General features: G+C 51.4%; 1 protein-coding gene across 1 annotated transcript; it reads right to left on the minus strand.

Annotated features, from left to right (window-relative positions):
- Nucleotides 1-1,150: 1,150 nt before the first annotated feature.
- FES (FES proto-oncogene, tyrosine kinase) lies at nt 1,151-14,732 on the minus strand. The gene is made up of 19 exons (XM_083585479.1): nt 14,288-14,732; nt 13,427-13,671; nt 13,044-13,217; nt 12,725-12,821; nt 11,491-11,674; nt 10,698-10,835; nt 10,481-10,606; nt 8,556-8,678; nt 8,237-8,423; nt 7,463-7,546; nt 7,022-7,231; nt 5,922-6,044; nt 5,755-5,808; nt 5,120-5,238; nt 4,406-4,500; nt 3,688-3,811; nt 3,109-3,266; nt 2,271-2,393; nt 1,151-1,877 (listed from the first exon to the last, which is right to left on the minus strand). The coding sequence occupies exons 2-19, from the start codon at nt 13,637-13,639 to the stop codon at nt 1,735-1,737; spliced, it is 2,475 nt and encodes an 824-aa protein (XP_083441605.1). The 5' UTR covers nt 13,640-13,671; nt 14,288-14,732; the 3' UTR covers nt 1,151-1,734.
- Between the last annotated feature and the right edge of the window lie 588 nt (nt 14,733-15,320).

Below are 15,320 nucleotides of genomic sequence, written 5' to 3' on the forward strand. Positions count from 1 at the left end.
CTTTAACCCCTTCCCTTTGGAAATACTGTAGAGTTGCTTTAACAGTACAGTGGTACCTCGGGTTACATACACTTCAGGTTACAGACTCCGCTAACCCAGAAATAATACCTCGGGTTAAGAACTTTGCTTCAGGATGAGAACAGAAATCGTGTGATGGCGGTGCGGCAGCAGCGGGAGGCCCCATTAGCTAAAGTGGTGTTTCAGGTTAAGAACAGTTTCAGGTTAAGAACGGACCTCTGGAACGAATTAAGTACATAACCAGAGGTACCACTGTACTTTATATTTACTGCAGCAAGGGATCCCCTGATTAAGTGTGGGAGGAGCATCTCTCCCCCTATATGCACCGGTGGCAATTAAAACCCCTCTCCCTCAATATTTGGGACTGTCCAGTCAGCTACAGAACGTTATTTGGATCCCAGAAGCAGCCTGCTATTCCACTTCTGCCTTAAATTAAAACGGCTGAGGTCAGGTGCTGCTCAGTCATCCATGCCTTCTGAAGGCAGAAGAGCATCACTGCTGTACTGTAGTTGCCATTTTCTGCCCTTTTTTGAGGCATTCTCACTAAATTCTCAATAATAGCAGCAGCAAATACTATTGTACACGAAAATAGTGTTTGCTGCTGCTATTATTGATAGCAGTATAGTAGTAGTAGTAGTAGTAGTAGTAGTAGTAGCAGCAGTAGTAAATGCCATCTCTAGCAATTTGCTCCTCAACTTCCTTCCTCGGCCTCCCACCCTGTTACTTTATATCAGGGCTTCTTTCTCCTCATGGGGAAAATATGTAAAATGCATAAATCTAAATCAAATAAGTGTTGGAAATGTAAAGAGAAACAAGGTTCTTTTTATAATATATGGTGGTCTTGTAGTAAGGTTAAAGCTTACTGGGAAATGATATATAATGAATTGAAAAGGATGTTTAAAATAACATTTGTAAAAAAAAACCAGAAGCTTTTCTTTTGGGAATTATAGGGACAGAACTACCTAAACTGTATAGAAACTTATTCATGTATGCTACTGCAGTGGCAAGAATGTTACTTGCCCCAAAATGGAACTAAGTAGAGTTCCCAGCAAAGGAAGAATGGATATAAAAATTATAGAATATGCAGAAATGGCAAAACGTACCAGAAAAAAAAGAAATCAAGATGACAAACTTTTAAAAAAAGAATAGAAATGGTTTATTGGATATTTACAGATAAATTGTAAACAGATCAAAACATTAAAGTAGATGAATAAATGAACAAATTACGTTAATTTGGATAGGCAGAAGATATTAAAAATACATTTAAGGAACCGCAGAAAGAGGGGGAAGGAAGTCAAGTTTTGAAATGTTAAAATTACTGTAAAATTATTGAAATGCATAAACCTGAAAATCATAAAAATCATCCCCAAAAATTTAATTATGTACTAATTTATCTGATTGTCCTTGCATCTTCCTGCCAGACTTGCCATCCTCTCCTGCCACACCAGTGTGGCGCACCACACACTTTGTGAACCACTGGGTTGAACCACTGGGGTAAACTACTGGCCACAGCGCAGCTGAGACCATTTGGCTGACTTTGGATGGAAGACTCGCTGGAGGGGGGCAGGCAAGGTATCCATGGCCAGAAAGGGGTGCCAAGAGCAAAGGTTTTGCGTGAAGGTTGCAGGCTCGGCAGGAGGTCAAGTGGGTGCAGCCTTGGTGCAGGAGATGGTTGCCACCCCTGCTGCCACCCAGTGGGTTCTGGAGCTAGTTCTCTCACCGCTGCTTCTTCAGAATGACAACCAGCTCTTGGTGAATGGTGCTGAAGCTCGGCCGGTTCTGTGGCTCGTATTCCCAGCACTTCTGCATGAGTTGGTACACCACCTCAGGGCACAAGTCTGGGATGCTCAGGCGCATTCCTGGGATTGGAAAAGACACAGCCAGGTCACAGGAGGATGGAGCTGGCAGGTGAGCTAATAATGTGTTTTGGTTGCAATTTCCTGGGACTCCCAATGTGTGGATTAAGTGCAGGCCAAAAGTTTTTCCATTAACATTTCTGTGCATCGGTACTTTCCCCCATTCTTGCTCACCTTCAAAGAGCAGACTTTTGAGAGGCAGGAGAGGCACAATGCACACCTCCTTCCGTTTTATTAAAAAATACTTACCACTCATCTTGCTTGGTGCCAGTCCATAGCATGTCGTCAGTGAGTGCCAAGAGAAGAAGGGTGCTGGTAGAAACCCAGACCCTCCAAGGAGACCAGAGACACAGCTTCCCCCCACCTCCTGCCTAGCCTACTGTGCTAGGCTCTCACCCTTCTCCACAGCCTCGCGGGTCTGCTGGTTGGTCATGTTGGGGTACGGTGGGGCTCCCAGACTGAAGGCTTCCCAGAGCAAGATCCCAAAGCTCCAAACATCACTCTCTGAGGAGTACCGGCCTGAGGAAGAGAGAGCAGGCATGAGAGGTGGCTTCTCCTAGATCAGTGATGGTCAGACTTGGCCCTCCAGCTGTTTTGGGACTACAACTCCCATCATCCCTGTTTACATTCCAGAGATTCCATACTGTTGGAAGTCTCATGGGAGACGGGAGATGGATGTGAGGTTACTGGTTTCCTGTTCCTTTGTTGTTCAGTTGCTTTCTGCTCTCACAGAGAGAGGATGTATTTTTTTCTGTCTGCGTAGCTAGAAAATAAAGCATAGCAATATAGCCATAAATCTCATCACCTCAGCGTGCTGCTTTGATTCTCTGCTGAATGGGAATGTGCCTGGAGCCTCATGAAAGGCTCAGGTCATTAATCACGTCGGAGGGCGATTCCGGAAGATGAGCTTTATCAGCTCCGTCGAATGGAGATTCTGACAATCCCTAGCTAGCAGGAACAGTGGTCAGGGATGATGGGAATTGTAGTCCCAAAGCAGCTGGAGGGCCAAGTTTGCCCATCACTGTCCTAGATTCATGGTCCCAGGCTGGGTTCCCACGAACCCATACCTGCCTCTGGCAAGCTACACATCTGTAGCTAGGAACTGTTAGGATGCAAAAGCTCAATAGGGCATCCCTATCCCAGTTTGGAGGATAAAGGGCCCTGCCCCCTGCCTGCCAGCCAGGCTGGAGGATACTACTAAAGCAGGTGGGCCTGGAGCCACAGCTGTGGGTACCGTGACTGAGTGCCTCTGGGGCTGTCCACTTCACAGGGATCTGTTTCATGCCACCAGTGGAGGCGTAAATGCCGTCCTCCTGCTCCCGTGACATTCCAAAGTCACTGATCTTCAGGGCGTTCTTCTCTGTCACGAGACAGTTCCGGGCCGCCAAGTCCCTGCAAGGGGTAGCAGATCCAAATGTCTGACTGGTGCCAATGACTTCAGGGAGGGGGGCAGCTTCCCAGACACCAGTGCCTGGAACTTAAGTCCCAGCTCTTTCCCGCTACCTAGGCAAGAGACTCCCAGCTCCAGCCCCAAACATCACCTGATGGGTTTTGTACGTGTAAACTAGCCTGTGCACATTGTAGCAGATTTGCAGGCAGCTCATTCCCTCCTTGATCAAAGATGGGAAAAGCCCACAGTCAGGAACTCTGCCTCTTTCCCCAGGGATAAAGCCTCTCCACCTGCCTGCTCCACCCTTCAGGTTTGGAAGTGCCACCAACCCCACAGCACAGTCTCTGCCAAAGCAGAGAAGAAAGGAAGGCAAGAAGGAAGGAAGGAAACCCTTTTTGCACAGACAGGGGCAGGGGTACCCACCGGTGGATGCAGTGCTTGCTGGCGAGGTACTCCATGCCTGCTGCCGCATTCTCCATCATCTTGAGCAGATCCTTGACTCTGAGCTGAGCTCCCTCATTCCGCAGGAAAGACAAGAAGTCACCCCCTGCGAGATGAGAGAGGGAAGCTGGGCTGGGAGCCAGCTGGCCAGTGTCACACCAGGGAAGCTGGGAGCCATGGCAGGAGAGGGAGCAGATGCTCTGGAGCTCAGCCTGAGAGCTCCTGGTTGAGATTCCCTCCTGGACAAGCCATCAGGAGCAGGAAATGTTTCTGAATACCAGTTGCCAGAAACTGCAGGATGGGGAGAGGGCTATGACCCTCAAGTCCTGCTTGTGGGCTTCCTATCAGCATCTGGGTTGCCATAGTGAGAACAGGATGCCAAGCTAAATGGGCCCCTGGACTTATCCAGCAGCCAGGCTCTGCTGAAGTCAGCAGGGAGAGAAGTAGGGCACCTGGAGCTTTGTGAATAAATGCCTCTAGACTTCAAGGCAACACAGAGTGCCTGCTCTCGAGGCCTCTGCAAAACCAGGAAGCCTGCATATATCTTGTAATGGCAAATGTAATGGGCAGATGTTTCTCCCTCCACCAGCTGCAGTGCAGAAATCTTCCACCCAGGAAACAGACACACCCTATATACTACTGGGGGAGTTTAAAACGGAAAGCCTGAAGGCTATGGAAGGCCATGAAATGCTGGGCTTACCCTGAACTAGCTCCATGACAATGTAAATGGGGTGCTTCTGGGTGCAGACACCAATGAGCCGGACAATATTTGGGTGGTTGTATTGCTTGAGGATCCTGCAAGGGGAGTGAGAGGAGACACAATGAAGGGAGGGCACGCCAAGTGCCAGCCAGGTAAGAGATTCCAAGGGGCGTCCCCAGCACCTCACCTGTCCTCGCTACCCTACACCCAGTACAAAGATGCTAACGGCAGGGGCAGGGTGGGCAATGCTGCGACTCTGTGGCAAGGCAGCAGCACTGGGAGGGCGCAGTGGTCTTGACGCTCCCCCAGCCAGGCAGGTCATGAGATTCAGCAGATAAAGGGGGGTCAGGGCAAAATGATCAGTCCCTACCATCTCTGCAAGACTGAAATCTCTGCCACTTTTCTCAAGGAAAGTGGGATGTCTGCCTTTAAAAGGCTCCGTTCAAAGAAACCATGGGAGTGAGGACCATGGAATCTCCCACCATCACCACTCAGCTTGGATTAGGACACCTGCCCTGCATGTAGATGGCCCCCTGGAGAGCTGCTGCCAGCACTGAGCCAGGTGGACTCAGGAAGAGGCAGCTTCCTACATTTGTTCCAAAGAGTTGGGAGGGAAGATCCTCCCCCCACAACATGCCCCAGAGTGTCCTGCTCAGACTCAGGAGGAGCCTAGCAATGTAGTCCCAGTTGCCCACGAGTTTGCTCCCTACACACCTGGCCTCTTGCAGGAATCGGGCCTTGAGCTCTGGCGGGAGAGTTTCACGGCAGGACTTCACAGCCACCGGGGTGTTGTCACAGCGGAGGCGCCCACTGAACACCTCTCCAAAGTTGCCCTGGAGAAAGAAGACAGATGGCACCACTTTCTCTCCCTGCCCTTTTGCCCACAGAAACAGATTGCAAAATCTAGTCCAGGGAAGAGACTCCATCCCTTGCTGCTTTCTGGGTGTGCAGCCAGCAGGGTCCAGTGCTTCTGAATCCAGTTTGCACAGCAAACCTACGCAGCTGGGTGTCTCCAGGGACTACAGAAGAAAGTGTCCTTGCGGTGGTGGTGAGCCAGCCAAGGCATGGCTCTAAGGGTGAGTCGGTTTGGACTGCTTCCCTTCAGCAAACAGGGCAGCAGGGAGGCTTGCCCCCGGCCCCTGGCCAGGCCTCCAGAAGGCAGGCTGCTGCTCTGCCTCTCTTACCTGGATTATTCCCATTTAACAAAAGGAAGGCTGAGGGGGAGAGGCAGTCAGCTGCTCCACAGCACACAGCTTTTGTCAAGAGTCCAACAGTGGGACTCCTGAAGGTGTGGTGCCTAACCAGAGCATGCCTTCCACCGCCACCACCATTGCCAGGGAGTCACTCACCTGCCCGATGCGCTCCCCAAGCAGCACGTCCTCATGGTCTAACACCCACTTGTCCTGCAGCAAGAGCAGCCGCTTAGTCACAGGTCAGGGAACTCTGCAACCCCAACCCTCCCTTCCTTAGCCTGGCCCAATCTAGTGGCAGCAGAGGGTGAGGCAGAGAGCAGTACCTTGATGATGGGCTTTCCCAAGACAACACCACTCTTTTTGGTGATGGGCTGTTTGGTCTTCAGGAAATGGTCAATCAGCAGCGGAATGGTGGGAAAAGCTTCGCCCTCCAAGCGATACATGTTCTAAGGGGAAATCCCACAAAGAGCAGCGGTCTTAGTTCTGGCACAGTCCTAAGGCAAACACCACTGCTCTGGCATCTCCAATGCAATCTTTTAATACGGCAGCACTTAAACTCTGAAACTCCCTGCCTATTGACATCAGATAGTACTTTAGAACCTACTAAAAGCATTTTTGTTTAGACAAGCCTATCCAGATATGTAGAATGCTGAATGTTAATGTATGCTTTAATCTGTTTTTAGTTTATGGCTGATTTTACCTTTTTAATATTAATTGTTTTTACTAATAACTTTGTTTTATTGTGCTTGTAAACCACTTTGAGGCGTGTATACAATCAAGCGGTGTATACATTTTATAAAATAAAAATAAATTGATAAATCTCCACTGTGCTAAAAGCTACCGCAGGCAAGAGGAGACTTAATTTCTTCCTGTTCATTCACATTCATTGTTCAGTTGCAATGTGGTTTTTTTTTAGTGAAAAGTTGATAAGCAATTGCTCTAGCAGCAGAGAGGAAACCAGCAGTTACAGTCTCATTCTACAGGAAACAGCTGGCAGAAACTAATTATAGGAATGTCTTGGTTGGGCAAATGAACAAGAAGGAATTAATTAAAGGGGCACAAGATTAGAAGTAGAAACCACTAAAAATGAAAAGGCCAGGGAGGAAGCTATTAATTAAAAGGCCAGTGGCCTGGAGAAAGCCCAGAGTTTTCTTTAAAAATCCACAAACTGAGTGTAAAAAAAGACTAGAGTACAAGCCCAAAAACATAGGAATGTTTTGGGATGGTCACAGTGCCATCTGGGTTCTCTACAAAAATTGACTGAAGAAAGGATTGCAATTCCAGGTGGAAGTAATAGCAGGGTCACCACGTAACCAGAGCCACAACTGTAGTGGCTACATTTGGGCTAGAATGGCTGCCTGCCTGCTTCTTTATTTCCTCTGCCCACTTCACCCAGCACCACCATCCCATTTACAACACTCACATCAGCAGATTGGAGGATGAAATGCCGAGGCTGAGCATCCCACAAGACTGAGAGGACGTACTCCTGCTTGCCTTGGCTCTCGCGCACCAGGAAGTCTCCGGTGGCCTGCAGCAGCCTCTGTACCTCCATGCGGGGGATGGCGCCGTGGTACCAGGCTTGCTGGCCCAGGGGTTTCTGCACCTCAGGCAGGAGGGGCACTGGGGGCGGCGGCTGCAGATGGAGAGAGGGGGAATGGGCACAGCCAGCCACAGTGGCAGCTCTCTTTCTAGCAGAGAAGGCCAGGGAGGAAGAGCGTGTGGAGGAACATCTCGACCCGTGTTCCCTCCACCCATCCCACTCCTCCCAGTTGCTCCCAGCATATCCTTGGCACTGCCGATTCAGAAAGCAGGGCAGAGAAGGGACACAAGTGGGTGGGCGGATCAGTGGGTGGGAGGCACTCACTGTGGGACGTGGTCGGAAGATGCCCGAGAAGTGCTGCTTTAGGACCTCCAAGGCCGGGATCCGACCCCCATCACGCTCCGCCTCCTGTCCAAGAATGAAGGCACAGAGTGAGTGTCAAGGTCAGGGTGGGCTGCTGCGCACTGGCTCAACCAAGCTGGAGACAGTGTGGCATAGTGGTTAGAGCATCAGGCTAGGACTTGGGAGGCCAGAGTTCAGACCCCCTCTCTCATTGAGTGGGTGGCCAGTCACTGCATCTCAGCCTAACCTACCTCACAGGGTTGTTGTGAAGATAAAATGGGAACAGGGGAAAAAACACATGCCACCTTTAGCTCCTTGGAAGAAAGGTGGGATAAAAGTCAAACGTTTGCCAGGTTTGCCCACCCCAAAGGCCAAGGAGCCAGGAGCATAACTAGCTGCTCTGGCACCTGGAACGGTGGGGGCAGGGTGATCTGCACATGGGGGTGCTGCAAGGGGGTGGGGCAGCGATCTGCCCAGGGGGGAGGCGCGGCAAGCTGCCCACGGAGTCCACCTGGCAGACGCAAGCCCTACGCTGCCATTTTGGGCGGTGCAGGGCCCCGAGCCACCGCATCACTCCCAGGAGAAACGTGTGGCTTGGGCGCGCTGTAAGTGCCAACTCCTGCGGTGTGCCATTTTGTCACCCCCCTCAAGGATGACACCTGGAGCAGACCGCACCTCCGCACCCCCTTCCCTACGCCCCTGCAAGGAGCTAGCCCCATGGGCTTGCAGTGATTGCACCACAGTGGCTCCACGCACCCCAGACGACACCGATTGATTGTCCTCCTGCAGGGCTGGAGCAGGCGGAGGCTCACGGGTTCCCAGCTTGTCCAGCCTGTGCCACAGCAAATCCCGCTGTGCCTGAAGCTTGTCCTGCGTGCCCTGGGCCAGGTGGCTTTGGTGCTGGGCTTCATGCAAGGCCTGACGCTTTCCCAGGAGCAGGATCCTGCAGGAGAGAAAAGTGGGGAGGGAGAAACGCCCATGCCCAGTGGAGCAGTTGAAGCTGGGAGGGCACCACGGAGCTCCTGCCAGCCCCTTCCCTCAGTGCCCAAGGCCTTGGCCTCGCACCCAGCCTCACCGTTCTCCAGGGCTCACAACTGCCTCTTCCTTCTGGATTTCAGCCTTTAGAATCTGGGCGCGCTGCTGGTGACCTTGGGTGCTCTCTGTGGCGTTGGCCAGCTCCTCCTCCAGCGAGGTGAGGCTGCAACAGGAGAGAGGCATGGAGGCTTCAGCTAGCCCAGGGACCAATGGCGTAGAGGGTTCTGCCTGGCTGCAATTTGCCTCCAGGTCATAGAAAGATCTACATTGGCTTGAAATATCTACATTGGCTCCCAGTACGTTTCTGAGCACAATTCAAAGTGTTGGTGCTGACCTTTAAAGTCCTAAATGGCCTCAGTCCAGTATACCTGAAGAAGCGCCTCCACCCCCATTGTTCTGCCCGGAAACTGAGGTCCAGCACCAAGGGCCTTCTGGCGGTTCCTTCACTGCGAGAAGCCAAGTTAAAGGGAACCAAGCAGAGGGCATTCTTGGTAGTGGCACCCGCCCGGTGGAATGCCCTCCCACCAGATGTCAAAGAGAAGAACAACTACTAGACTTTTAGAAGACATCTGAAGGCAGCCCTGTTTAGGGAAGCTTTTAATGTTTAACAGACTACTGTATTTCAATACTTTGTTGGAAGTGGCTGGGGAAACCCAGCCAGGTGGGCGGGGTATAAATAATAAATTTTTATTTTTATTTTTATTTTTATTTTTATTTTTATTTTTATTTTTATTTTTATTTTTATATTTTTATTTTTATTTTTATTTTTATTTTTATTTTTATTTTTATTTTTATTTTTATTTTTATTTTTATTAGAACCATAGAATGGTAGGTGGGAAGGGACCATGAGGTTCAACCCCCTGAAAGGCATAAATCTTTTGCCCAACATGGGACTTGAACTCGCAACCCTGAGATTAAAAGTCTTACGCTCTGCCGACTGAGCTCTGCCAGCTGCTTCTTAGCAGAACATCTCTGTCTTCTGGGTCCTCAGCAAGGCAAGAGAAACACCCAGAGCTCAGAAAAGAAGGAGGCTGGCGGAACCAGACCTCCATCTTTGCCCTCCCCCCACCTGCCCAAATCATTAGCCTCTGCTCTCCCACCCAAAGTGCCGAGCCCTGATCTGTGCTCCACGAGGCTGGAGTGGATCTCCCCAGAGATGGACCTCTTCCGCCCTTTTTGACAGGAGAAAGGGAAGGAAAATTTATACAGGCACAGCTTCTCCCTCCTGGCACTGCAGCAGTGGGGTACACTGCCCTTGTTCTCAGTGGTTAGGACTGAGCCTGCAAAAACCCACCCTTACTCCCCCAACCAGTATTGGAAACTCAGATGTGTAAGCTATTCACCAAGTGGCACCTTAAAACTAAGTTGTGGTCACCACAACGGAATATCTATTTGCCAGGGGGTTGGACTACATGACCCTTGGGTTCCCTTCTATGCCCTCAACTCAGGGCCAGATTTAGGTTTGATGAGGCCCTAAGCTACTGAAGGTAATGGTGCTCTTTATATGTCCAGCTGTCCTTTGTCAAAAACAAACTGTCGCTGTTTTTTGTGTTGAAGAAATGCTATATGGTAATTTATGGATCTAATAGGTATCTAAAGCCATTTTATTTGTTTTTTATCTTATATTTTGGAAATGTACATCCAGTTCCCCCCCCCTAAAATATGTTTGGGGGGCAGCCCAAGAGAGTGGGGCCCTAAGCTATAGCTTGTTCAGCTTATAAGTAAATCTGGCCCTGCCTCAACTACATCGCTTGACTACAGCTTGCTCTTGCAGCAATTCACTTGTCCCAGTATGCAAGAAGGAGAAACACACACAGTGGAAAAGGAATTAACTATGGGCTAAGGCAGAGGTTAATAAACTGTGGTTGCCAACCTGGCGCCCAGAAATCTCCACATAGTCACAACTGGAACCTGTGCCAGTAGCAAAACGCGCCTGGCTAATTTCTAACACTGCCCCCAACGCACGTGTGCTGCATGCTTTCCAGTGTCAGCTCATTCAGCTGGAGCTCCCCGGCTTTCAGGCCCTCTGTCTCCATCTCCTCCAGCAGGCTCGTGTCAAAGGTCACCACAGCAGGGGCCTCGTTCCCACACCTGGAGAGAGACGGACCAGAGGAAAGTGGCAGAGGCTGCTGGCTGGGAAATCCAGCCCCCATAATCTCAGAGGAAGCACAGTAGGGGCTACCTGCACTGGGGATGAAAGCCTTCGTATTCCACGTCCGGGCGGAGGCGCTCAATGGCTCTGCCCATGGCTTGGTGCACCATCACCATCTCCTCCTGCACCAGGCTGGTGATGCTTGCGTACTCCTGGAGGGTCCCCTTCCTGTCAGCACAGAAACAGGAAACTGCTGGTGGAGAAACTGAGCTGCTGGGCCTAATTCAAGGTGCTAGTTCTAGTACACAAAGCCTGAAATGATTTGGGACCTGAGTACCCAAAGGCACAGTCCCCCCAATAGCAACCATGTCAGGCTCTGTTAGTAACGCCACTGGGGCTGTTTCGCTGCCATTGAGCCATGACAGGGCCTTCTTGGTGGCAGGTCCTCATTTGTGGGATGCCCTCCCTGGTGGGGTGTATCTCCTTCTCTCCTGATTGTTTTAAACTGTTTTTAATATTGTTTAAAAACAACAATGGTGGGAACATGCAGTGAAGTGTTGATGAGAAATCAAATCATCATCATCATCATCCAGGGGTTGGACTGGATTTGCAGGATTTGCAGGGGGTTGGACTAGATGACCCTCCAGGATACCTTCCAACTCTACAGTTCTATGATTCTAAAAGCATTCCTGTTCATCCAGGCCTTTGATGCCTGAAATGTACTGTTCTTGGCAATCTTGATGGCATCAGCTGTGAGGGCACAGGACTGTTTTACATGGAGTCAAATGTGCTGGTATGGTTGGTGCTGCTGGGCTCCTTTTCTCAAGGTCCCTAGCCTTCTCCATCTCAACCCGCCCCCCAGCCCTTCTGGAGCCCCTCTTACGTGATGTGGGCCATTTCTTGGTGCAGGCTGTGCAAGGACTGGAGCACCCCAGGCAGGGTGTGCTGGTAGTGGTGGTTGTGCTGCACCTCAGCCGCCTTCAGGGCCAGCACATACTGGTTGTGCAGGGAGTAGAGCTTCCACAGGCTCCGGACATATCTGTCCTTGGCCTTCTCTCGGTCCTTCTCTGCAGGGAGAGCGCACAAGCGTAGGAGGGTCAGGAGCGCCAATGCGGTCGTGCACAGTAAGAGATCTGTGTCCCGTGGCTGACACGGCTAAGATGCCTGGAGCTGGCAACTAGGTGTCATGGCACAGGCTATAGCCTGCCCCAAGAGACAGAAGAGAGGGAGGGAAACAACTCTGCCACTCAAACCATCCCCTCCTTATGATAAACTTCACCACTGCCACCAAGTAGATCTCTCCATTTTTATCGCGCAGTTTCCACTAGGCAGCCCTTCAGCCTTCCGGACTCTAACTGGCCTACCCTGCTCCCAATATTGGGTAGAGTAGTACAACATTTAGATGAATGGGATGAATGACAAGACTAAGATTTTGTGGGGGGGACCCAAAATAAATAAAGAAACCACTTACTTAAGTAAGGCAACAGGTTTAGCTAAACTTAGATTGGCTTCTTACTTTACTAAAACCTTTACACTTTGGGTGGTTACAAATAAACAGATACAAATGCATCCAGCTATGCCTATTCTAGACAGTTTCCCTAACCATGTCAGTATTTTATCAACTCTCATTCCTCGGTTAATCTTCTGGATCCTTTAATGGTCCACTCCCGGCTCCTGCATCGTGAAGCTCTTGAAGGTTCTGACTCCACTGCTCTTTCCTTCTTTAGTTCTGCAACTTATTTTCCCGCTCAACTTGCATACAATATTTTCACTCCCCATCCCAACCTTTTAACCAATCGGGTGGAGAGTGGACTCTTGGTTACATTTATGTTTCCCCTTAACTGCCAGGCAATTAAACTTCCCTCCAGACTTTTGAAATACCAGCTATTTCATAACTATTTCAAGTTCTTTCAGGCTAGGTGAATGGGCAAGTATTTGGAAGCTGCCTTTTAGGCCAAAAGCTGCGTTCAGAGGATGCTGCATTCCTCTGAATACCCTCTGCTGGAGGGAGGATGGGAGGAAGATGCTCTTGGGGATTTTCCAGAACAGGTCACTGGCCGAGGCAGGTCTTTGGGCTGACCCAGTTGAGCTCTGTGGAGGTCTCCAGCCACACCCACCTTTGCTGGCCTCCTGGTATTTGCGCTTGGCCTGAGCACTCTCCCGGACATGGCTGCGGTACTGTGCCTTCAGGCGCTCAGGCTCCTGCTGGGTGGTCTGGAAGAGCCAAGGAAGAAAGGGGGCTTAGAGATCTCCATACAGAGAGGATTTGCAGAGAGATGGACTAGACGTCCTTTGGGGTCTGAGTCAGATTCCAGCCACATGCAACCTTGGCACCAAAGCCCCAATAGAGCGCCACCGCAAGTGCACACCAGGGGCCGCTGCTGCGCAGCCCGGACGGGGCGGGCGGCGGGCGCGAGGGTTGGTGGGCTGCCGTACCCGGAGGAAGTCCTGGCTCATGTGCTGCCACTGCTCGCTGTAGCTCCGCCGCAGCTGCTGCTTGTCCCGAATGAGCTGGCCCAGCTTGTGCAGGGGGCCCGAGACCAGCGCCTCGGCGTGTCGCTGCAGGAGCTGGCTCAGGGCCTCCGTCTGTGTTACCAGCGACCACCAGCACTGCGGGCAGAAGAGGACCAGAAGGGCAGACGGAGAGAGAGAGAGAGAGAGAGAGAGAGAGAGAGAGAGAGAGAGAGAGAGAGAGAGAGACGCAGAGAGGGAGAAGCTGCCCAGCCACCCCCTCCTAATGGAAAGGGGACGGGGAGCCTCCCCAGGTGTCCAGGGGGCTCCGCACCAGATGGAAGAGGGGGGAGTTCCTGGGAGCCTACCTGGGCGACCTGGCTGTTGCTAGGCTGGCCGCCGCTCTCCTGCTTGCCGGCCTGGCTGTGCATCTGGTGTAGGAGGGCGGCGTACTCTCGGTCGCTCTTGGCGCGCTGGCCCATCCACTTGCGGAGCCCCTCCAGCAGGCGCAGCTCAGCCTCCTGCAGCTGGAGCAGGGCGCTGTGGCCCTCGGGACAACCCAGCGCGAGCTCGAAACCCATGGTCGGCGGCAGGCAGACCGGCAGCCTTCGCCCTGCAAGTGAGAGCCAGCGCCGTCAGCCTGCCCCGACGCCCCAGCATGGTTTTCCTGAGAAGCGGCCGGGCCGCTGCAAGTTCCCTTTTGCGGCCGCAGCCTCGCGGCGCTCCCTAACGTAACACCCCAGCAGTTCCGGAAAGTGCCCGCGAAGAACCCAAGTCCCTACTCTGAGAAACTGGACTCAAGGCAGGTGCCGGTCCGGCTCGGAGGAGACCGCCGCCCACTCACCACCGTCAGATTTGGTATCTGAGAGCTCCCTTCCCCCACCAGAGCAAGTTTTGCAACCTGTTCAGAGCTCATCTCCCTACCCCAATTTGCAAGAGGCTTCAGCCAGGCTACACTGTGGTGTTGCAGTGACATCCAGCACTCGTGCGCCTCCTATGCCTTGGTGCCCTGGGCGGCTGAGGACCACCCAAACTCCCTCTCCTGTTTTGGGAAGGGGGCTTGCTGTTCTGTCTCCAGTTTCGAAGGCAAGAGGAGTCTCCAAACATCACATTTTCTGTAGGAGGCCCCCCCATGCTGGCTGGTGGTATATTAGGGAAGGGGGCTGGTTGGGGGTCAGTGGAGCCTCTCTTGCATCCCTGAGGAAGCTCCCTTCTGCCCTTGGACATACCTTGCTGGGGTGCTGTCTGAATCAGCGCTTGACTCCTTCCTGGGCCGTGAGCACTAAAGAGGAACAGGAAGACTCCACAAAACCTCCAGGCATTGCAAGATCCCCCTTCCTGTCTCCTGCACCCTCTCTGTGGCTTCTACCCCCACCCAGGCACTTGTACGCAATACCACCTTAAGGACTAAGAGGCTCCTTCAAATTAAACTGCTTTTTATCTAGTCCTGCCCTTGTGAGACAATCCATCAACTCAGCTCCACCAGATGACCAATGGTCTTCGCAAGATGCCTGCAGGCAGGACACAAGTGTCATCACCTTCTCCAGCTGTTTGGTCCCAGTGCCTACTGCTATATTCAGAAGCAGGTGTGTGTGTGTGTGTGCTGGGCATCATAACTAGTGGCCACGGAGAGCCTTTGCCCCTAGCAATTTGCCTAACCCCCCTTTTAAAAATGGGAAGTTGGCAGCTGTGACTGTATGTCATGGGAGCAGATCCCAGTTTCACTATTATGCTGTGTGAAAAAGTATTTCCGTTTGCTTGCCCTGAATCTTCCACCATTCAGTATCATTTTGGAATGCATTGGGGAAAGTTGCCCTTGTCCACTTTCTCTAAGACATGGGCAATTTTATAAACTTCTGTCGCTTTTCCCTCTTCCCTACACGCTTTACTCAATAAAAAAAATTCGGTGTGGCGCGAGCAAATTTTTATTCTGAAAGTGCAGCTAAGAGGAAAAAAAGTTTGATAACCACTGGGTTAAACAAATGTCAAATCTCCAGGTAACGTAAATGATGCACATTTGACAGTGAAGCAGTTTTGTGAGCAGGCAGCGTCACTTGTGTGGCTTTAAAAGAGGATTAGACAGATTCATGGAGGAGAGGGATGTTGAAGACTATTGGCCATAATGGTTATGCTCTGTGCCTCCAGGTGGAGGCATCAATGCTTCTGAATACCAGTTGCTGGAAGTCACAGGAGGGGAGGGGGCTCTTGGGCTCAACTTTTTATTGTGGGTTTCCCTTTGGGGCCTGATGCAGCTGACTTAGG

The sequence above is a fragment of the Podarcis filfolensis genome (assembly GCF_964270895.1).
Source record: "Podarcis filfolensis genome assembly, chromosome: 14".
Taxonomy (NCBI): Eukaryota; Metazoa; Chordata; class Lepidosauria; order Squamata; family Lacertidae; genus Podarcis; species Podarcis filfolensis.

Bases quoted from the DNA above. Each gene is read 5' to 3' on its own strand.
- FES (XM_083585479.1), bottom strand. From the start codon at position 13,639: ATGGGTTTCGAGCTCGCGCTGGGTTGTCCCGAGGGCCACAGCGCCCTG. The intron at 7,232-7,462 runs GTGAGTGCCTCC...CTCCATCTGCAG, and splicing joins TCTTCCGACCACGTCCCACA to CCGCCGCCCCCAGTGCCCCT. The intron at 3,267-3,687 runs GTGGGTACCCCT...TACCCCTTGCAG, and splicing joins AGCAAGCACTGCATCCACCG to GGACTTGGCGGCCCGGAACT.